Genomic DNA, 21,590 nt, shown 5'->3' on the forward strand with positions numbered 1-21,590 from the left:
CAAAAACTGTAAAGTGTCGTTTAAAAAAAAATGGAGGAATGGGCTCTAGTTTGGAGCCTTTAATATTAATGCAGTGTAAAATGTTTTCAATGGCTTTCAAAGATGGAAGGAGAAAATTGGATAGTGTAGCGTGAAATGTCTGGGTCCTAGTTATCATATTGTCATTTTCAGAAGGACTAGTTAAGTTGGTAATGGGAAGATATTTTGTTAGTGATTTTGGATCTGATCAAAGTAATTTTTTCTTGAAAATAATTTGCTAATGCTTGAGCTGTTGGAGATTCTTCAGTTAGGCTGAATTTTTCATTTTTGAAAACTGTTAGTTGCTTAAGAATTTTGAACAAGGTAGATGAGTTATTAGTATAAGAAATTTTTCTAGCATAGAATTGTTTCTTAGTATTATTGATTGATTGCCGATAATACTGTGAGTGTTTGTTATAATTGTCTAAGTTTTCCTGGGTAGGTTTGGATCGCCATTTGTGTTCCGCTGACCGCATTTGTTGTTTTAAAAGGCCTAAAGAAGCATTAAACCATGGGTATCTTTGTTTTTTTGAAGAAATTTTCCTAGTTACTAACGGCGCTATTTTGTCTAATAGAGATTTGCAAGCCTTATTCCACACGGTTACTTGTTCGATTAGAGTTTCAGAGCTAAATTTTTCTGAGTCTATTGTAAATGCTGTTGGAACAAGTGAATGATCTATATGTTGAAAGTCTCTTATAGTAATGATTTTAGGGGCTGGAAAAGCAGACTTAAAGGATGGCAATGATAATTTGGTTTGAATCAAGTAGTGATCTGACCAGGGGACTTGAAGTGAAATAGGTTGTGAAAAATTGGAACTTAATTTACTGGGAACAAGAATCGCATCCAAAGTATGACCGTGTTGAATGTTGTCGGGTTTGCATGCAAACTTGGCAGGGCATCGATCGCTCGGCCAGAATCAGTCACAGAATCAGCCAACAGTGATCCAGTCGGTATTACTGACTGACTTTAGTGCAGCTAGCCCAGTGGTCTCAAACTTGTGGCCCACCAGGTACTATTTTGAGGCCCTTGGTCTTTGAGTTTCTTGATCATATGTCTATAAATTACAATATTATTATTAAGACTTATTATTATCAAGGCTTAGCCAAAAGGATTCCGTATGACCCTTCGAGAGTTCTTAGATCTACTTCACAGTTTACCCTTAATGTCCCTTCCCTGAAAATAATTGGAACTCGCCGTGCTCTTATTTTTTTTTGTAACTGCTCCAATGACTTGGAATTCTCTTCCCCTATATCTAAGATTGGAACGAGATTTGCAGAAATTTAAAAGCAGTTTAAAGAGCTTTCTTGTTAAAGATGCCTTTAACTGAAAATAAAATGTCTAACTAAAATGTAATACTTATCAACTTTAGCAGTTTCCAAAATTAATAATTTTAGCAGTTTCCTAATTCGACCTTTATCTTCGCCAGCAATCCTCTTTTTCTCACCCCCCTTATGTACTTTTTCTTTAAAATTGTAGTTCTCCCCCTCTTTCCTATTATTTCCTGTGGCTTTATAAAGCAGTTACCCTAGTATGTCCTGTAATGAATTATGTACATTTAATTTCTTAAAATGTTAATGTCCTTTTATTTTTACTATTTGTACAACACTTTGTACTTCTGGATAAGCGTTTAATCAAACAATATGAATGAATAAACTTGAAAGATTTATAAAGTTTTACCTCATGCAAAATTATCATTTCTTTAATAAGACATTAACTATTTTTTCTGAGGCCCTCCAAATCCAAAATGTGGCCCTGCAAAGGGTTTGAGTTTAAGACCATTGGGCTAGCCCAATGTGTTCTCAGTCGCCACCTGCTGGCAGAGGAGCATAAACCCATCTGTTGGTGCCGATCTGGAGGGACAATAAAGAACGGCTCTATATACATGTGAAATCAAGCTCTTAGTCTCTCTAAACTGTAACCACAATTGCTTCAATGCATACAAAGATCTTTTCAGGAGAATATTTCAAGCTCCCATCAACAATCCATGCCTTATTGGGAGGAACTGAAAGAAGTCCGATTCACGGATACCATCATTTTGTTATAACTGTTCAAAGGTTTTTAATTGCTCTTCCTGAACCAGTTCATAAATGCCCTTTGGCCTTCCAAGAACCAAGTCTAGAGCTAGATTTATCATAGGCATTCCCCATCATTATATTCAATGGCACGAGCATCACTGCATCAGAACAGACAACCTCACTCCAGGTCATCACAAGATGCCAGACCGGTCCTGATTTTGTAACCCTTTGCTAAAGGAATCTGGCTCCTGTCCTTCAGAGTACACTGGGAGGAGGGTGGGGGGGATGTGTGTGCAGTTGATAACATGGAACTGGTTTTGACTCCGCTCAGTACAGCTTTGTCAGCATGCCCTGCTTCCTTCCCACCACTGTATAATACTCACATTCCTGTACAGCGTCTGGTTGGTATACAACATCTGTATTGCAAGTTTTATTGTAGTGCCACTCTTCAAGGCAGAGTCTATGGGAAAAGAATAAGCTTAATGACCTTTGAAGAAAAAGCAGAATGCTTGTAGACTCAATTAAAGCTGGCTTTCCCCCATTATTACCATATTACAAATCATTTTTAAATGTTTTAAAGCCTTTTCACTTGTTATCTGCATTTCTGTAGTATCTTTCTACTATATAATCACAACTCCTTATAGAAGTCTAGATACTCAAGCCATTGCTTCAACTAAAGTCCCCCCTCACCCGACACAATCTCTATATATGGGAGTACAGCTGGAGAACAGCATTGGTTACTTACTTGGGTGTATCAACCATTGCTCCTGACTGAGCAGCTCGTTGCCAGAAGGGTAGCTTCTCGTTCTAAACATCTTCAGATAGACTGCAAACTCTGCAGGTGTGATACGGCAAACGATACAGCAGTCAACTGACTTCCAGTTCAACAGCACTTGTGCAGCACCATCAAAATCTCCATATTTACACATATAAAAAGGAATTTTGTCTTTCAGTACTTTCAACCTTGAGAAATAAAATTTAACAGAAGTGTTACTTCCAAGACAAGTGATATGTGGCAGTTTATTTTTTGAGTACGGTATTGGAGTTCAAGAAAGGATTGGACAACTTCCTGCTGGAAAAAGGGATAGAGGGGTATAGATAGAGGGCTACTGCACAGGTCCTGGACCTGTTGGGCCGCCGCATGAGCGGACTGCTGGGCACGATGGACCTCGGGTCTGACCCAGTGGAGGCATTGCTTATGTTTATTCATTTTTTCATCTAACAAGTGCAACATAAAATAACAGTTAAACTTATACAATATCACTTGAGTATCTATTTTTATCAATTTCACAATTAAAAATAAAAATAAATCCCTCCTTCCCAACCCTATTATTACACATGTGATTACATGAGAGGTGATGCCTGGAATGCGCTCCCGAGAGAGGTGGTGGAGAGTAAAACTGTGACTGAGTTCAAAGAAGCGTGGGATGAACACAGAGGATCTAGAATCAGAAAATAAGATTAAATATTGAACTAAGGCCAGTACTGGGCAGACTTGCATGGTCTGTGTCTGTGTATGGCCGTTTGGTGGAGGATGAGCTGGTGAGGGCTTCAATGGCTGGGAGGGTGTAGATGGGCTGGAGTAAGTCTTAACAGAGATTTTGGCAGTTGGAACCCAAGCACAGTACCGGGTAAAGCTTTGGATTCTTGCCCAGAAATAGATAAGAAGAAAAAATTAAAAAATTTTAATTGAATCAGGTTGGGCAGACTGGATGGACCATTCGGGTCTTTATCTGCCGTCATCTACTATGTTGCTATGTTATTGTTCTCTATTAATCCAACCCATCAATATATAATTAAACGTCCTCCCACCCCACCCCCACCCCTGTACAATTATATCAGCTGGGGAAAAATGATAATTTATTCATTACAATACTCTATTAATGGGTCCAAACCTCCTGAAAATTATTAAAATTTCCTTTCTGCAACGCTAACATTCTGTCCATCTTATACATAGGACACAGTGAATTCCACCAAAAACTGTAATTTAATCTATTGCAGTTTTTCCAATTAAATGTAATCTGCTGAATGACAACTCCTGTCATAATAAGTAATAATTTATTATTATTTGCAGAAATTTGACTTTTCTTCCTCATTGACATTCCAAATAAAATAGTATCACAGGATAAAGCCACAGGATTTTCTAACAAAAAATTTATTTGGCCCCAAATCGATCTCCAAAAAGCCAAAACGAATGGACAGTAGAATAATAAATGATCTAAAGTCCCTGCTTCGAGATGACAATGGCAACATTTATTTGACTTAGAGCTATCTAACTTTTGTAAACGAACAGGAGCCCAGAAAGGTCGGTGCAACAGAAAAAAACAAGTTTGTCTCATAGATGCTGACATTGTACAACTCATCCTCCAAGACCAAATTTGTGGCAGTTTTATAGGAAAAGAATACCATTGGTATTAATTGTCTAGTATCAAATGATAATGAGATAAAAGTTAACCTAACTGCAGCTAGTTATGAACAGGGAGAGCAAGGGCTTACCCAACATAGCCTAAGGTACTTTTTTCAATACAGATGCTAACAACTGGGATGGTTAACAAGACTAAGAATGTTCTAATGCCCTTGTATCACTCCATGGTGCAACCTCATCTGGAGTATTGCGTTCAATTCTGGTCTCCTTATCTCAAGAAAGATATAGTGGCGCTAGAAAAGGTTCAAAGAAGAGCGACCAAGATGGTAAAGGAGATGGAACTCTTCTTGTATGAGAACATAAGACTAGCCTTACTGGGTCAGACCAATAGTCCATCAAGCCCAGTAGCCCATTCTCATGGTGGCCAACCCAGGTCACTAGTACCTGGCCAAAACCCAAGGAGTACAATATTCCATGCTACCGATACAGGGCAAGCAGTGGCTTCCCGCATGTCTTTCTCAATTACAAACTAAGGACTTTTCCTCCAGGAACTTGTCCAAACCCCTCTTAAAACCCGCTACGCTATCCACTCTTACCACATCCTCTGGCAACACGTTTCAGAGCTTAACTATTCTCCGAGTGAAAATTTTTTTCCTCCTATTGGTTTTAAAAGTATTTCCCTGTAACTTCATCGAGTGTCTCCTAGTCTTTGTAATTTTTGACGGAGTGAAAAATCGATCCACTGTCTCTTTTCCAAGCTGAAGAGCCCTAACCTTTATAGTCTTTCCTCATATGAGAGGAGTGCCATCCCTTTTACCATCTTGGTCGCTCTTCTTTGAACCTTTTCTAGCGCCACTATATCTTTCTTGAGATAAGGAGACCAGAATTGAACGCAATACTCCAGATGAGATTGCACCATGGAGCGATACAGGGGCATTATAATATTCTTAGTCTTGTTAACCATCCCTTTTTTAATAATTCCTAGCATCCTGTTTGCTTTTTGGCCGCCGCCACACATTGGGCAGAAGGTTTCATCGTATTGTTTACAATGATACCCAGATTCTTTTCTTGGGTGCTAACCCCAAGGTGGACTCTTACATTACATTACATTAGTGATTTCTATTCTGCCAATGCCTTGCGGTACAAGGCGGATTACATCAAAGTTAACAAGAATTACATTAAAAGCTTGCAGGAACGGCATAAGCGATGTCATAATATTTACTTAAGAAGTACCAAAGAGTTGTCGAGATCTTAAGGTGATAAATGTTGGGTAAAAAATTACCAAAGAGAAGACAAGATCTTAAGGAGATAAGTATTGGGTAAATTAGAAGCATTTTAGACTATGTTGGGTAGATAGAAGAACATTAGAGAGTATTAAGAGTATAGAGAGGGTTGGGGGGTTGGGTAGGGACTGGTTGTGCTAGATGGGTTTTATGTATTTTTTTGAAGAGTATGGTTTTAATATCTTTCTTGAAGGTTTTGTAGCTTGTGGTCGATGATAACCGAGTGGTGATTTGTCTGTCCAGTTTAGCTGCTTTGGAGGCTATTAGGTTGTCATATAGTTTTTTTCGTTTGACATTTTTGGATGATGGGTGTGTGAATAGTGAGTGGGTTCTCCTGTGCCTGGTTGAAGAGGATTGAGTTAGTCGGTTATTCCAGTAGGTTGGACTTTCTCTGTTAATAGCCTTGAAAAGTAGGCAGTAGAATTTGAAGTGTACTCTTGCTTGTATTGGGAGCCAGTGTGAGTCATGGTATGCCTCTGTGATATGGTCAAATTTTTTCAGTGAGTAGACGAGTCTCAGGGCTGTGATTCAGGTTATTCTTCCCAATGTGCATAACTTTGCATTTGTCTACAATAAATTTCATCTGCCATTTGGATGTCCAGCTTTCCAATTTCCTAAGGTCTGCCTGCAATTTTTTACAATCCGCAAGCGTTTTAACAACTTTGAACAGTTTAAATGTCATCTGCACATTTAATTACCTCACTCGTCGTTCCAATTTCCAGATCATTTATAAATAAGTTACATAGCACCAGTCCCAATACAGACCCCTGTGGCACTCCACTGTTTACTCTCCTCCATTGAGAAAAATGACCATTTAACCCTACCCTCTGTTTTCTATCCGATAAGCAATTCACAACTGAACTTTGCCACCTATCACATGACACTTTAATTTTCTCAGGAGCCTCTCGTGAGGAACTTTATCAAAAGCTTTCTGAAAATCTAGATACACTATCAACTGGCTCACCTTAATCCACGTTTATTCACAAACCTTCAAAGAAGTCAAGCAAATTTGTGAGGCAAGATCTCCCTCGGATGAACCCATGCGGACTCCGTCTCATTAAATCATGTTTGTCTACGTGTTCCACAATTTTATTTTTTATAATCGTTTCTACTATTTTGCCCGGCACTGAAGTGTGGAGCCCTTTTTAAAAATCAGCATTAACATTAGCCACTTCCAATCTTCAGGTACTATAGACAATTTTAGCAACAGGTTATAGATCACTAACAGCAGGTCAGCAATTTCATGTTTGAGTTCTTTTAGTACCCTGGGATGTATACCATCCAGTCCAGGCGATTTATCACATTTTAACTTGTCGATTTGGCTTAGTACATCTTCCAGATTCACCAAGATTTCTTTCAGTTCCTCCACATCATCACCCATGAAAACCATTTCCGGTACAAGTAGATCTCTTACATCTTCTTCCATAAAGACCGAAGCAAAGAATTCATTCAGTTTTCCGCTATGGCCTTATCCTCCCTGAGTGTCCCTAAAAAGGTTAGGGCTCTTTAGCTTGGAAAAGAGATGGCTGAGGGGAGATATGATTACAAAATCCTGAATGGAGTAAAACGGGTACAAGTGGATCGATTTCTCACTCTGTTAAAAATTACAAAGATTAGGGGACACTCGAAGTTACAGGGAAATATTTTTAAAACCAATAGGAGGAAATCTTTTTTTTCACTCAGAGAATAGTTAAGCTCTGGAACGCATTGCCAAAGATTGTAAGAGCAGAGAGCTGGTTTTAAGAGGGGTTTGGACAAGTTCCTGGAGGAAAAATCCATAGTCTGTTATTGAGAGACATGGGGGAAGCCACTGCTTGCCCTTTATCGGTAGCATGGAATATTGCTACTCCTTGGGTTTTGGCCAGGTACTAGTGACTTAGATTGGCCACTGTGAGAATGGGCTGCTGGGCTTGATGGACCATTGGTCTGACCCAGTAAGGCTATTCTTATGGCTGGGAAGTGGGTAAAAGCCCCATGGTGAAGATTGTGATGAAGCACCATTCAGTCAAAGCCCAGTGCTTCCTTGTGTCCTAGAAAGTGGAAGCACCTATCGTTACAAGGCTTCAAAGAAGGTTTGGATAGGTTCCTAGAGGATAAAGGAATTGAGGGGTACAGATAAGAGTAGCGGTAGGTTATAGGGATAGTCTGGGACCATTGCTTAGGCAATGGGCCTGATGGGCCGCCGCGGGAGCGGACCGCTGGGCGAGATGGACCTCTGGTCTGCCTCAGCGGAGGCAACTTCTTATGTTCTTATGTTCTTTTCAAGGAGTCCATCATACATCCCGAGGGAAACACACTGTTCTTGGGTGACAGAGGGTACAGAAGGTTAGAGGGATCCAGAAACCTGTCAGTGCTTTTTGTTTTCCCCTCCCTCAACTCCCGGACTGCCAACATTCTTGGAAAAGAGCTGCTAGCTGGCACAGCAAAACGTGAGGAGAATGAGGAATTGGCAGCAAGAAGGTTTGAATACTACTACTAATAGTAATCATTTCTACTACTGACAATAGAAATCATCTCTATTGTGCTTTCTAGATGTACATAGCGCTGTACACATTATGTACAAGTACTTTCTCTGTCCCCAGAGGACTCACAATCTAAGGTGTTATTTGTACCTAATATGCTCATGGGAACTGAACCCAGCTCACTGCACTATCCATTAGATTAGACCTCCATTCCTATACTGGAAGAGAAAGCACAGTTACTTACCGTAACAGGTGTTATCCAGGGACAGCAGGCAGATATTCTTAACGTATGGGTGACGTCACCGACGGAGCCCCGGTACGGACACTTTTAACTAGAAAGTTCTAGTTGACCGCACCGTGCATGCGCGGGTGCCTTCCCGCTCGACGGAGGAGAGCGTGGTCCCCAGTTAAGATAAGCCAGCTAAGAAGCCAACCCGGGGAGGAGGGCGGGTCCTAAGAATATCTGCCTGCTGTCCCTGGATAACACCTGTTACGGTAAGTAACTGTGCTTTATCCCAGGACAAGCAGGCAGCATATTCCTAACGTATGGGTGACCTCCAAGCTAACAGAGGGGGAGGAGGGATGGTTGGCCATTAGGAAAATAAATTTTGTAACACAGATTGGCCGAAGAGCCATCCCGTCTGGAGAAGGCATCCAGACAGTAGTGAGTAGTGAACGTGTGAACTGAGGACCAAGTGGTAGCCTTGCAGATTTCCTCAATGGGCGTGGAACGGAGGAAAGCCACAGAAGCAGCCATAGCTCTGACCCTGTGGGCCGTGACAGCACCTTCCAGTGAGAGACCGGCCCGAGCATAACAGAAGGCAATGCAGGCAGCAAGCCAGTTGGAAAGCGTCCGTTTAGAGACAGGACGACCTAAACGGTTAGGGTCGAAAGACAGAAAGAGCTGAGGGGATGAGCGGTGAGCCCTGGTGCGGTCAAGATAGTAAGCAAGGGCATGCTTACAGTCCAGCGTATGTAGCGCCTGCTCCCCAGGATGAGAGTGGGGTTTGGGAAAAAAGACAGGCAAAACAATGGACTGGTTGAGGTGAAAATCCGAGACCACCTTGGGAAGGAACTTAGGATGGGTGCGCAGAACCACCTTGTCATGGTGAAAAACAGTGAAAGGTGGGTCGGCAACCAGTGCATGCAGCTCACTAACCCTCCTGGCAGAGGTGATGGCAATGAGGAAAAGCACCTTCCATGTGAGAAATTTGAGTGAAGTTGTGGCAAGAGGCTCAAACGGAGGTTTCATGAGGGCTGATAAAACCACATTCAGGTCCCAGACGACTGGAGGAGGCTTCAGAGGTGGTTTGACATTGAAGAGGCCTCTCATGAACCGGGAAACCAGGGGATGAGCTGTAAGAGGTTTTCCGAGGATAGGCTCATGGAACGCAGTGATGGCACTGAGGTGGACTCTGATGGAGGTAGACTTGAGGCCAGCGTCGGACAGAGAGAGCAAATAGTCCAGGACAGTTTCCACCGCCAGCGAGGTGGGATCGTGGTGATGCAGTAGACACCAAGAGGAGAACCTGGTCCACTTCTGATGGTAACATTGGAGGGTGGCCGGTTTTCTGGAGGCATTCAAAATATGACGGACAGGCTGAGACAGATTCTCTGGAGAGGTCAGCCCGAGAGAAACCAAGCTGTCAGGTGGAGCGAAGACAGATTGGGATGTAGTAGAGACTGATGCTGCTGTGTAAGTAGAGTAGGAAACAAAGGAAGAGGAATGGGCTCCCTGGAGCTGAGCTGGAGCAGGAGAGAGAACCAGTGTTGGCGAGGCCACCGAGGAGCGATGAGAATCATGGTGGCATTGTCTCTGCGGAGTTTGGACAGCGTCCGCAACATCAGAGGAAGTGGAGGGAAGGCATAGAGAAACCGACCCGTCCAGTTGAGCAGGAACGCATCTGGGGTCAGACGATGAGGGGAGTAGAGTCTCGAACAGAAAAGGGGCAGTTGATGGTTGTGAGGAGCTGCAAAGAGGTCTACCTGAGGAGTGCCCCACCGATCGAAGATGGAGTGGAGTGTGGTCGGATCTAGAGTCCACTCGTGAGGTTGAAGGATGCGGCTGAGACTGTCGGCCAGGGAGTTCTGTTCACCCTGGATGTAGACAGCCTTGAGGAAGAGACTGCGGGCCGTGGCCCAGGTCCAGATGCGGATGGCCTCCTGACAGAGGAGGGAAGAACCGGTGTCGCCCTGCTTGTTTATGTAGTACATGGCGACTTGGTTGTCTGTGCACAGGAGAAGAACCTGAGGGTAGAGAAGGTGTTGGAAAGCTTTGAGTGCATAGAACATGGCCCTGAGTTCCAGGAAGTTGATATGATGTTGACACTCCTGAGGAGTCCAGAGACCCTGGGTGCGAAGTTCTCCCAGGTGGGCTCCCCATGCGTAGGGGGAGGCATCCGTGGTGATGATCATGGAGTGAGGGGGTAGATGAAAAAGCAGACCCCTGGAAAGATTGGAGGAGTTCAACCACCATTGAAGAGATTGCTGAAGAGACGATGTCACACAGATGGGATGAGAAAGAGGGTCTGTGGTCTGAGACCATTGGTTGGCTAGAGTCCACTGAGGTGTTCTGAGGTGGAGTCGTGCCAGAGGAAGCACATGGACCGTCGAAGCCATGTGGCCCAGGAGGACCATCATCTGGCGAGCTGGAATGGAGTGATGAAGGAGCACCTGATGGCAAAGATGGAGCAGGGTCCGTTGACGGTCAGAGGGGAGAAACGCCCTCATCAGAGTGGTGTCGAGAATGGCTCCAATGAACTGAAGTCGCTGTGTGGGAAGCAGATGCGACTTGGGGTAGTTGATCTCGAACCCCAGGAGATGGACGAAGGAGATGGTGTGTTGAGTGGCTTGCAGCACAAGTGGAGACGTAGGTGCTTTCACCAACCAGTCGTCCAAATAGGGGAACACCTGGAGGTTGTGAGATCTGAGAAAGGCCGCCACCACAATCAGGCATTTGGTGAACACCCTGGGCGATGATGCGAGGCCAAAGGGTAGGACCTTGTACTGATAGTGGCGGTGTTGTATCTGAAAGCGGAGGTAGCGACGGGAAGACAGATGAATTGGAATGTGAGTGTAGGCCTCTTTGAGGTCTAGGGAACATAGCCAGTCGTGTTGAGAGAGAAGAGGGTAAAGCGTGGCAAGGGAGAGCATTCTGAACTTTTCCTTGACCAAACACTTGTTGAGGTCCCTGAGATCGAGGATGGGACATAGGTCTCCTGTCTTCTTGGGTACCAGGAAGTAGCGGGAGTAGAATCCCTGACTCCTTTGGTCTTGGGGAACTTCTTCGATGGCATTGAGAAGAAGGAGGGATTGGACCTCCTTGAGGAGGAGGAGGGTTTGAGAGGAGTGAGAAGCAGACTCTACGGGAGGATTGTCTGGTGGAAGAGTATGGAAGTTGAGGGAGTAGCTGTGGCGAATGATGGTGAGGACCCACTGGTCTGATTTGATGACCTCCCAACAGCTGAGAAAAAGTTGTAGGCGTCTTCCGATAGGCTGAGGAAGAGGTAACGCTGGTGAGAGACTGGCTATGTCCTGGAGAAAGGAGTCAAAAGGGCTGAGAAGGTTTTGACTGAGGGAGAGGCTTGGCAGGTTGATGAGATTGGGAGCGAGCCTGAGTTTGATGTTGCTGACGAGGTCGGCGAGGTTGTTGCGGAGGTGGATGGAGAGGTCTGGCTGAGAATCTGCGCTGATAGGAAGACTGCTGTCTGTAGGGGCGAGCAGGCGGAGTCTTCTTCTTCGGTTTGATGAGAGTATCCCACCTGGTCTCGTGAGCTGAGAGTTTCTGGGTGGTGGAGTCTAGGGACTCACCGAAAAGTTCATCACCAAGACAAGGTGCGTTAGCCAGGCGGTCTTGGTGGTTAATGTCGAGGTCAGAAACTCTCAGCCAGGCCAGACGTCTCATGGCAACCGCCATGGCAGATGCTCGAGAGGTCAGCTCAAAAGAATCATAAATGGAGCGCACCATGAATTTGCAGAGTTGGAGTAGACTGGAAATTTGTTGTTGGAAAAGAGGGACCTTACGTTCAGGAAGATACTTTTGTAATGAAGAGAGTTGCTGAACCAGATGCTTCATGTAGAAGGAGAAGTGAAAGGTGTAATTATTAGCTCTGTTTGCAAGCATTGCATTTTGATAAAGGCGCTTGCCAAATTTATCCATCGTTTTGCCCTCTCTGCCAGGAGGGGTAGAAGCATAAACACTGGAGCCCTGGGTTTTTTTCAAGGTGGACTCGACAAGAAGAGATTCATGGGGTAGTTGGGATTTGTCAAACCCCGGGATAGGGATGACCCTGTAGAGACTATCCAGTTTTCTAGGGGCCCCCGGTACCGTGAGAGGGTTCTCCCAATTCTTGTAGAAAGTTTCCCGTAAGATGTTGTGGACGGGTAACTTTAGAAATTCATTGGGGGGTTGCTCGAAGTCCAGGGCATCTAAGAAAGCCTGTGACTTCTTAGAGTCAGATTCTAACGGGATAGAGAGAGCCGCTGACATTTCCCGAAGAAATTTGGTGAACGAGGATTGTTCAGGTTTGGAACCGGTATCGATTGTCAAGGGTTCCTCGTCGGCTGATGAAGCCTCATCGTCGGTACCGGGTTGGGATTCTTCCCAGAGGTCCGGGTCCCTGACGTCGGTGTGTATAGGACGGGACGGTAGTGTGGATGGTTCTGTGTGGCGAGTCTTAGAGAGAGATTTGCCAGAACGCATTGAGACGGTACCGGGGGAAGAAGAGCGGTGCCGTCTCGGTCTCGGGGGGCTTGATGTCGTTCCCGATGTTGGGGAGGATCGGCATCAGAGTGTAGTTGCACGAGAGGATTGATTGGTTCCGTCGAGAGCACCGGCATGGACGTGTTTAATGGTAACGATGGAGTCGACTCCGGTGGTATGGTGCGAGGCTCGGGCCAGTCCAGTACCGGAAGAAGCGGGGCCAATATTGTTGGCAACAGGTGTTGTAGTTGTTGTTGTAGCTGCTCCTGCAATTGGGTTTGGAGTATGGCCGCTATGCGGTCGTCCAGAGGAGGCACCGGTACCGCTTTTTTCTTTTTTGGTACCATAGGTGCCGCTCCACGCCCCGGCGATGAGGAGGCCGATGACGAGGCACTCACCGAAATCGGGGTGGAGCGTTTACGGGGTCGGCGTGATGCCGGGAGGACCGGCGTCGCCGCTGTGGCAGGAGGGCGCTCAAGGGAAGTGGAAGGCTTCTTAGCCGGCTTACCTGGCGCTATCGATCCCAAGGAAGGATCAGGCGGTGTCGAGGTAGTCGGTGCCGACTTTAGCGGCGCCGTCGATGGTGTGGCAGACCCGGTACCGAAAAGGATATTCTGCTGGATCTGCCTATTTTTTAACGTACATTTTTTAAGAGTGGCACAGCGGGTGCAGGTGTCAGCCCGATGCTCTGGACCCAGGCACTGTAAACACCAATTGTGCGGGTCAGTGAGAGAGATCGGGTGTGCACACCGCTGGCACTTCTTAAAGCCCGGCTGAGGGGGCATGAATGGAAACACGGCCTCCGCAAAATCAAACCCGGAGGCCTGTATGTTGGCAACAGGCCCCGCCGGGGCCGGCCAGATAAATAAAGGAAAAGACAAAATTAAGATTTTTTTTTTTTTTTGAAACAAAAAAGGAACCCCAAGGGAAAAAAGCAAAAAGGAAGAAAATTACGCGAGCGGGAAGGCAAAAGTAGGATATTTCAACAGCCGTTGAAAGCACATGCGTCTTCTTCGCTCCGCGGAAACGAAGAAACTGGGGACCACGCTCTCCTCCGTCGAGCGGGAAAGCACCCGCGCATGTGCGGTGCGGTCAACTAGAACTTTCTAGTTAAAAGTGTCCGTACCGGGGCTCCGTCGGTGACGTCACCCATACGTTAAGAATATGCTGCCTGCTTGTCCTGGGATAAAGGGATCACCTCTGCCAAAAACTTCAGTAGTCATGCAATGCCTGCTGGTTAGCCCTGCTGATGTTAGATTAGTGTAAATTTGTTGGTACAGAGCCAAGAGTCATTCCAAGAATAACAGATGTTTTTTTTTCTGCCTAAGCCTAGGCAGATGATACTCTGTACATACTGTAATTATATAAAACAGAAATCCACAATTTAATACAATTTTAGAAAAAAATATGTACAGGAGATTAGGGCTATTTATTCCTACTTGCTCATTTTTTTTCATTGAATTCTGCTAGACTAGTCCAAACATGTGGGTTTGTCATCCTGCCAGAAGATGGAGACAGAAAACATAGCTTTCCCTGTAATAGTGCAGGAGAGAGAGAACATAAAAAGAAAATGGCCACCGTTCCCACCAGCATGTAGTCTATCACAGAGGAAGGAGCTGTATGGACCCTCCCATGCCACACTTGCAGCTGGAAGGACGCTGCCTGTTTACTTTTCATGCTTCCTTTAATGATGCTGGATTGCTCCCTGCCCTGACATGACAAGTGAGATCAGTCAAACTGCCCAAGTGCCGGCTCCCCTTCCAGCATCAAAAATTTAGAGGGACCTTCCTCACAGTTGTCCTTCTATCCCAGCATACTGAGCTTCATGACTGTAGAAGCTTCTGCAACATGGATCCCCCTAAGGTTCAAAAGAGGAAGATGAAGGGAAACATGGGGGAAATCTGCTAAACCACCTAGCCACTAGGGACTAGAGCCTACTAGGGGATGGATAAGACTTGGCACCTTACCACTGTTCAACAGGGCCCCTAGGACAGGCTTTGTTCCACTAGAGAAGCTTGTGGCTGATGAACTGGAAGATTCTGCACAGGCATAAGGAGAACTCAAAACCTATTCACTTACCCTCCTCTCAAAGGTACACGACGTAAGAAACTATACGACAGCCTTCTAGCCACTCAGGCAGCAAGAATTGACACTACCATTTCCAATCTACTGATCAAATCAATAGACATAAAAGAATTCCGAAAAGAAATCAAAACTCATCTCTTCAAAAAACACTTTCCTTCATCTTAACCTCAACATAGCACTAGAAATTACACACACGAACACCCCTCCATAAATATACCTAAACATTGTACAACTCACTTCATCAACCTACGATTATCTACTACATACTCCAAATTTCTCCTGGAAACTTCCAGACTAACAATTGTAACTTGATACATTCCTGATTCTATGTACTGTAATATTCCTGAATTTGTCCAGTCTCTTAAATTGTAATCCGCTTAGAACCGCAAGGCACAAGCGGAATAGAAATCTGTAATGTAATGTAATGTAATGTAATGTAATGCATAAAAGTTCAACGGCAATGACCTGGAGACCTGTCCTGATCTCTTAACCAAGAATACAGCCTGGATGTTGTGACTCTACAACCTAAACTGTCCCAGACACTAAAGCAGGCAAGCCGGCATCAGCTGTTGAAAAATCAGCTGAGAGGGAATCCTTTTTCCCCTACCGTCGGCGGTTCGGGGAATCCCTCCGGAGGTAGTGAGAGCAGACCTGGCTGCCTCACTGCCTTCAGCCGGCTCACGAGGCACTAAGGCCGGAGCTCTGGATGCCTGCAACCGCTGCCAACAGAGCTCCATGACCACACCGGCCCAAACTGCCTAGCGGCTGGACCAAATTGTATCACACTGCCCCGGAGAAGGGCACAATTGCTCCATACGCGACCTAGTTAGGAGAAAAAGTGCCGGTTAGTGCAAAAATACAGTCAAATACAGTAAACTGACAGGGAAGCAACCCTGCAGACCGGCACTACCTCAGGATTTTTTTTTTTACAGAGCAGATTCCACAGGCTCTCAAAGCAATATGCCTTGCTTGATTTAGGGGGCAAGGCTTACTGCTGAGGCTCCTCTAAAAAAATGTGGGGAGGTGGAGGAAGTGGGGGGAGGGACCCCGCTCGAGACCCACCGGGTTTGACACCCCTGAGGTCGGACGGACCCCCAAACAGGGCCCGCCCAAGCTCTGTCTGGCCAAAAACAGGGACTAGAAACCCCCTAAACAAATTCCAACAGCCCTACCAAGGGAGATGAGTACAGATCACTCAACACCTGCTGGAGACTGAAAGAAGACTGATGTAAATAGAAAAGGGAGTATCTATATAATAAAACCGTAGGCGGCGCATGCGCACTCTTATCCGCGTGCTTCCATGATCCATATGTCCGTGGCCGCCAAGAGTGCAGCATGCCCCGCTCTTACTACGGCCCCACGCAAAACTGACAAATTTAACAACGCGGTACTTCCCTCCATTTTCGCAACGGCGGTTTCCCAAGATAGGGGAAGCCGAACAGCTCACTCCCGCCTTCATGCCTCTGCTCGGCACGGCGCTTTCCCCAGATAGGGGAAGGCGAACAACTCACTCCCGCCTCATGGTCCTGCCGCTGCTGCCGCTCCTGTTCACAGCAGCCTGCACGTCGCCGACTCCACCCCCCTCCCCTCCCGCAAAAACCGGTGCTTGGTCCGCCAAACAATTCCTGCCGTTGACCAAATTTGCCCCACCGCTCCTTCCCTTCCTCCATCAGGTACAGTTCAGCTCCGCCTATGTTAAAAGCAGCTGCTTTGAAATTGGAGCCCTGCCGCCACCGTAACACGTTCCCTCTGCCGCGGTCCCATAAGTCAGAGAAGGGGCGGGACCAAGGCAGAGGGGAAAGTGCTACGGCAGTGGCAGGGCTCCGATTTCGACGCGGCTGCTTTTAACATTGGTGGAGCTGCACTGCACCTGATGGAGGGAGGGAAGGAAAGGTGGTTGTGCGCTGTTGAGCCCCTCTGCACGGGCCCAAACCAAAAAAGGAGCCAGGACTCTTCCCAACCCGGCGCCGCCAGACCCGACAAAACGGCCCTACACTCACAGACCCGCGAGCAGGGTTGCCATGGAAACCTAACCGGAATTACATGCAGTCGCGCAAGGGTCAGTGAGAGGGGATCAGGAGCTAAAGAGAGATTGAAAAAAACAAACAAACAACAGTGCACAAGCAGAGAGAGACACATAGACCGTCACAGAAGGACAGGGGGCTAAAGAGACAGATTGAAAAAATAACAAAACACAGAGAGAGACACAGGAAAAAAAATGACAAACAGACATACAGCAGCCAAGGAGACAGACATACTTACATACAGCCTCCAAGTAGACAGACAGAGAGACAGTGGGCAAGGAGACAGCAAAAAAATAAAAAATACAAACAGCCAAGGAGACAAACAGAAAAAAAAATAAAAATACAATGCCCAAGGATAAATTCAGGAAAAAAAACCTTCCAGACATACATACAGTGGCCAAGGAATTAGACTGAAAAAAAGGCATACAGACATACAGCAGCCAATGAGACAGACAGACTGACAGCGACCAAGTAGACAATCAGCAAAAAAACACAAACAAACACACAAAGCAAAAAAAGAGAAACATACAGCGGCCAAGGAGACAGGCATGCAACAAATAGGAAAAATAAAAAAACTTTTAATAAATCAACCATACATGAAGAAGGAATAAAAAAAAAAAAGGAAAAGACACCTACAGGGAAACACAGGATCAAGAGCATACAGAGAAAACAGAAGTTTGCAGGAATCAGGAACATATAGAGAAAGGAGAGCAGAGACCCCTGCAAGAAGAGAAAAATAGCAAAGAGACTGGGGATGAGAAAGAGAGCAGAGATGCTTGCAGGGAGAAAAAGCTAAGCAGTAATGTTACAGCTTGAGAGTGCAGACTGAGGAAGAAAGCAGAGACAGCGCTACACAGGGAAATGGAGGGAGGAAAGAGACAGAAAGAAAAATACAGACAGACATAAATTCTAGCACCCGTTAATGTAACGGGCTTAACGACTAGTATTATATACTGTCCCACAGTTTTGTTTTCAGTCTCCACCTGCTGGTCATGATTGGATATATACCCATTCGTAAAGATTAACCTCTACTGGTCTGGAGAGTGCTAAAGAATTAACATTTTCTCTGCGTACAGTGTGCTTTGTGTTTTTTAAAATTTTATTGTTGGTAGATCATTTTGACTTGGTCATTAGCCAAAAAAGTGTGGGCACCCCTGGTTTAGATTTTCATTGAGGGGAAAAAAGAAAAATCTAAGAAATACTCACAGAAGTGAATCGTTGCATCTCACTGCTTTTAGGTAACGAACCAACGGTCTATACCTAAAAATAAGAGAATCACCATAAGTGTAAAAAAATCCATCCAAGCAACTGCGAAGCCTCAGGGTGCAATCAAACCTCTCAGCCTTTCACTAGCTCTGACAACTAATATAAACAGCACAGTAATCCTCAGCTGCTGGATAGGGCAGGAGTCCCAAACAGTACTTACATATAAACTAGAGAATGACATGGGGATGGGCACCGCAGGAAATCCACAGGAATGGGTAAAATTTTGTCTGGTTTACCCTGGGAACAGGAGCAAAGCTTTTTACCGCCCTATGGGAGCGGTTAAAAGCCTTGCTCCCATGGAAAATAAAATTGCGCCCTCGGTCAACATCTCTGTGCCTTCCTCCCCAGACCTATTTTACCTTAAGGAGCCTCAGCCCCACTAAGGAAAAGAATGTTCAAAGGAGCAGCCCCCTTAGAGTCAGCTCCCTGAATAGTCAAGCATCCGTTGACACCACTGTCCCTTAAGAGGAAACCAGCCTGAATCAACTATTCTCTTTGAGTGACACACTCGAATGCCTCATACTAAGTTATATTAAGGTTTGATCAATTGATAATATTTATATGAAATTTTTGATTGAAATGTTTGTGGGAGGGGGGGGGAGGGTATAAATGTGTTTTTAAGAAAATGTTAAAAGAAATACAAGAGATGTTTACAAGGTTTTAATGATGTAATATTTTGTTCTTGATGTTAGATGGAAAAATGAATAAAGAATTTGAAAAAAAAGAATGCCTCATACTGCTGCCTTTATTACTATTTTTCTCCTCTTTTTTTTTTTTTTTAGCTGTCACTTAAGAACTATCCAAGCCAGAATTTCCCATACAGTAAAATCATCCCCTTGGAACTTCAAACACAAAACCCCGAAGGAAAAGAGAAAACTAAGCTTTCAAAAGGACAGACAGAACAGAGATGAAGTGGGTGGGCTGTGTGCCACTGCCTATCCCCTTCAATTTAAACAAAGCTGCACAGGCTTACCGCCTCCACCTGCTGGAGACTGAGAACAGACTGATCTCAAGAGGACGGCACAGCCTATTTATACTACTCATACAGTTCAGTTTGTTCTCCGTTGCCATCTGCTGGCAGAGAAGCATAAACCCATTTATCTGTGCCGGTCTGGAGGGATGCTAAAGAATATTAAAGTGGTGATCACTAAGGATAGGGATCCCCGAAGACCTGCCTCTGAATGCCAAAGGCTGCATCCTGACATGTAAATGTATACAAAGAGGACCACACATCCCCTTTACAAAAGTCAAGAGGGGACATGAATGAGCTTTTTGCTTAAGAGGCAGCATGACTCCTAGTGGAATGAGTTTTAAAAAATGGCGGGATTGTTTTTTCTTTGAATTAATATGCCTCTTTGATCCATCTGGCAATCATAGCCTTAGAGGCTGCTTTGCCTCCCTATGGCCCTCTATTAGCATGAATAAGCGGTTTGTTTAAATTTACTACTTAGTACCTTCATTGCATGTCCCCTAGTTCTGGTATTTTTTTGGAAAAAGCAAACAAGCAATTCATGTCTATCTGTTCCACTCCACTCAGCATGTTACAGACCTCTAACATATCTCCCCTGAGACATCTCTTCTCCAAGCTGAACTGCTTTAGCCTTTTCTCAGAAGGAAGTCATCCCATCCCCTTTATCATTTTTGTCACCCTTCTCTGTACATTTTCTAATTCCTTTTTTTGAGATGTGGTGACCAAAACTGCATACAGTATTAGAGTATATGAAGATACAATATCATTCAAACACAAATGCACAGGTTCTTACTTGGCCTCATCTTTCAGTCTCTCCACCCGAGCCTGCACCACAGGTAAGGGTTCCCAAAGAAATTCCTTTTTTCCTTTTTTGGTTCGCTCCCCAGTGATATTCTGACCCATTAACACAGACGTCAATAAGTAGTCATGCCATGGTAAAATATTAAGCCTAACAAGAGAAGGAGAATGTTAACTAGACATTTTCATGCTTGCCTGGAAGACACTATTAGTATTTACCAGTGCTGATATCCAAGAGTTTACCTATTTGCAAAGCAATAGCAGTGAGGTGGAAACACCAGAGCCTTGAAGAAATCGACAAATTTTCGATAGAGATTGTTAGGAAAATTATGCAACACCAACATCTTCTGAAGGGTTACGGTAATCCTATAATGAAATGAAAAAAATCAAGTAACTCAGATGTGTGACTGTGTCTTGAAGCATGCAGATTTACTGTGGATATCAGACTGGAACAAACCTCTTAGCAAAATCAGCTCTAAATCTTATCTTTTCGGATGCATTACGCCCTTTACTAAAGTAGATCAATATGGCTATTTGATGACAAAATTTAATTCAAATACTTATTTTCCACTTAAACAACCATGAGCTCAAGGCAGATTACTTAACACAGCTACCTACAATGAATCTGATTAATCTTTCCTGATGCAAATTGTTTGGGTGAAGAAGAGTCTAAGTTAAATACATTAAATGATGATCAAAATGACTAAAGTTTTTGTTTTATTTTTTTAGGGCTAACTTTTTATCAAACCACAGTACAGCTTTTTACTGTAGGCCAGTGAGATAAATGCTCTGATGTTCATAGGAATTGAATGAGAATCGGAGTATTTACCTCGCTGGTCCACAGTAAAAAGCTCTACCACGGTTTGATAAAGGGGGCCCTAAAAATGCTGGACTTAAAATGGTGCTTTTAAGTCCATTTTTAAAGGATGCCTAAGTGCACTAGGTCATTATTAAGTTGTGTAGCATCTTAAAAGCATCATATACAATAAATCCAACCCTCCATGGCAAACAGGCTACCAGCCCTTGCTTCAGAACCTGGCCCAAATATGCTCCAGCTGGTCCACTGGCATTGATGCCATGACAGGGACACACTTCTTTTTTGGGCTTCTGACTGCTGCACCTGAGACCTGTTTAGCCTCAAAATTGGAGACTGGATCCAGGAGCTAAACCCAGGTCTCTGAAATGGAAGCAGTATTAGGCCACTGGGCCACTCCTTATCAGTCATTTAAACAAATTCTACCTAGGGTAGCTACAGCATAACATTTCTTTTTGAAGGCCCTGGTTCTAGTTTATTATTTCACAAGCAGAAAACGTCACACCTGAATTTTCGTAGCTTCTTACCTTTCCATTAACTGGACTACAGCACTCTTTAGCACTTCAGTGGGATCCTGAGCCTGACCAACCCTGAAAGACAGAACATAAAGGTTGTCCTTTTAAATCCTTCCACTACAACTAAACTAAAAGAATTTCAAGGGTATGCAGTTTACAGCAAAAATGCATTTCAATTATGGCCTGCAGCAGAATTAAGAGTCTCATCCATAAAGAGAGTTATTTTATAAAGCATTTTTTGCACTTAACTGTGAATGAAAACACTAAATTTA

General features: G+C 44.5%; 1 protein-coding gene across 5 annotated transcripts in view; it reads right to left on the reverse strand.

The window, feature by feature from the left end:
• Window positions 1-21,590, reverse strand: part of LOC117369443 — a 91,159-nt gene that overhangs the window by 22,666 nt on the left and 46,903 nt on the right. For all 5 annotated transcript variants that reach the window (XM_033964034.1, XM_033964033.1, XM_033964037.1 and 2 more), the window contains 6 exons: window positions 21,331-21,393; window positions 20,233-20,355; window positions 19,985-20,140; window positions 18,162-18,215; window positions 2,780-2,997; window positions 2,418-2,494 (listed from right to left, as the gene is read on the reverse strand). In XM_033964034.1, coding sequence (XP_033819925.1) covers window positions 2,418-2,494; window positions 2,780-2,997; window positions 18,162-18,215; window positions 19,985-20,140; window positions 20,233-20,355; window positions 21,331-21,393 — 691 coding nt within the window. The remainder of the gene's footprint in view (window positions 1-2,417; window positions 2,495-2,779; window positions 2,998-18,161; window positions 18,216-19,984; window positions 20,141-20,232; window positions 20,356-21,330; window positions 21,394-21,590) is intronic.

This window comes from Geotrypetes seraphini, chromosome 11 (assembly GCF_902459505.1).
Source record: "Geotrypetes seraphini chromosome 11, aGeoSer1.1, whole genome shotgun sequence".
Lineage (NCBI taxonomy): Eukaryota > Metazoa > Chordata > Amphibia > Gymnophiona > Dermophiidae > Geotrypetes > Geotrypetes seraphini.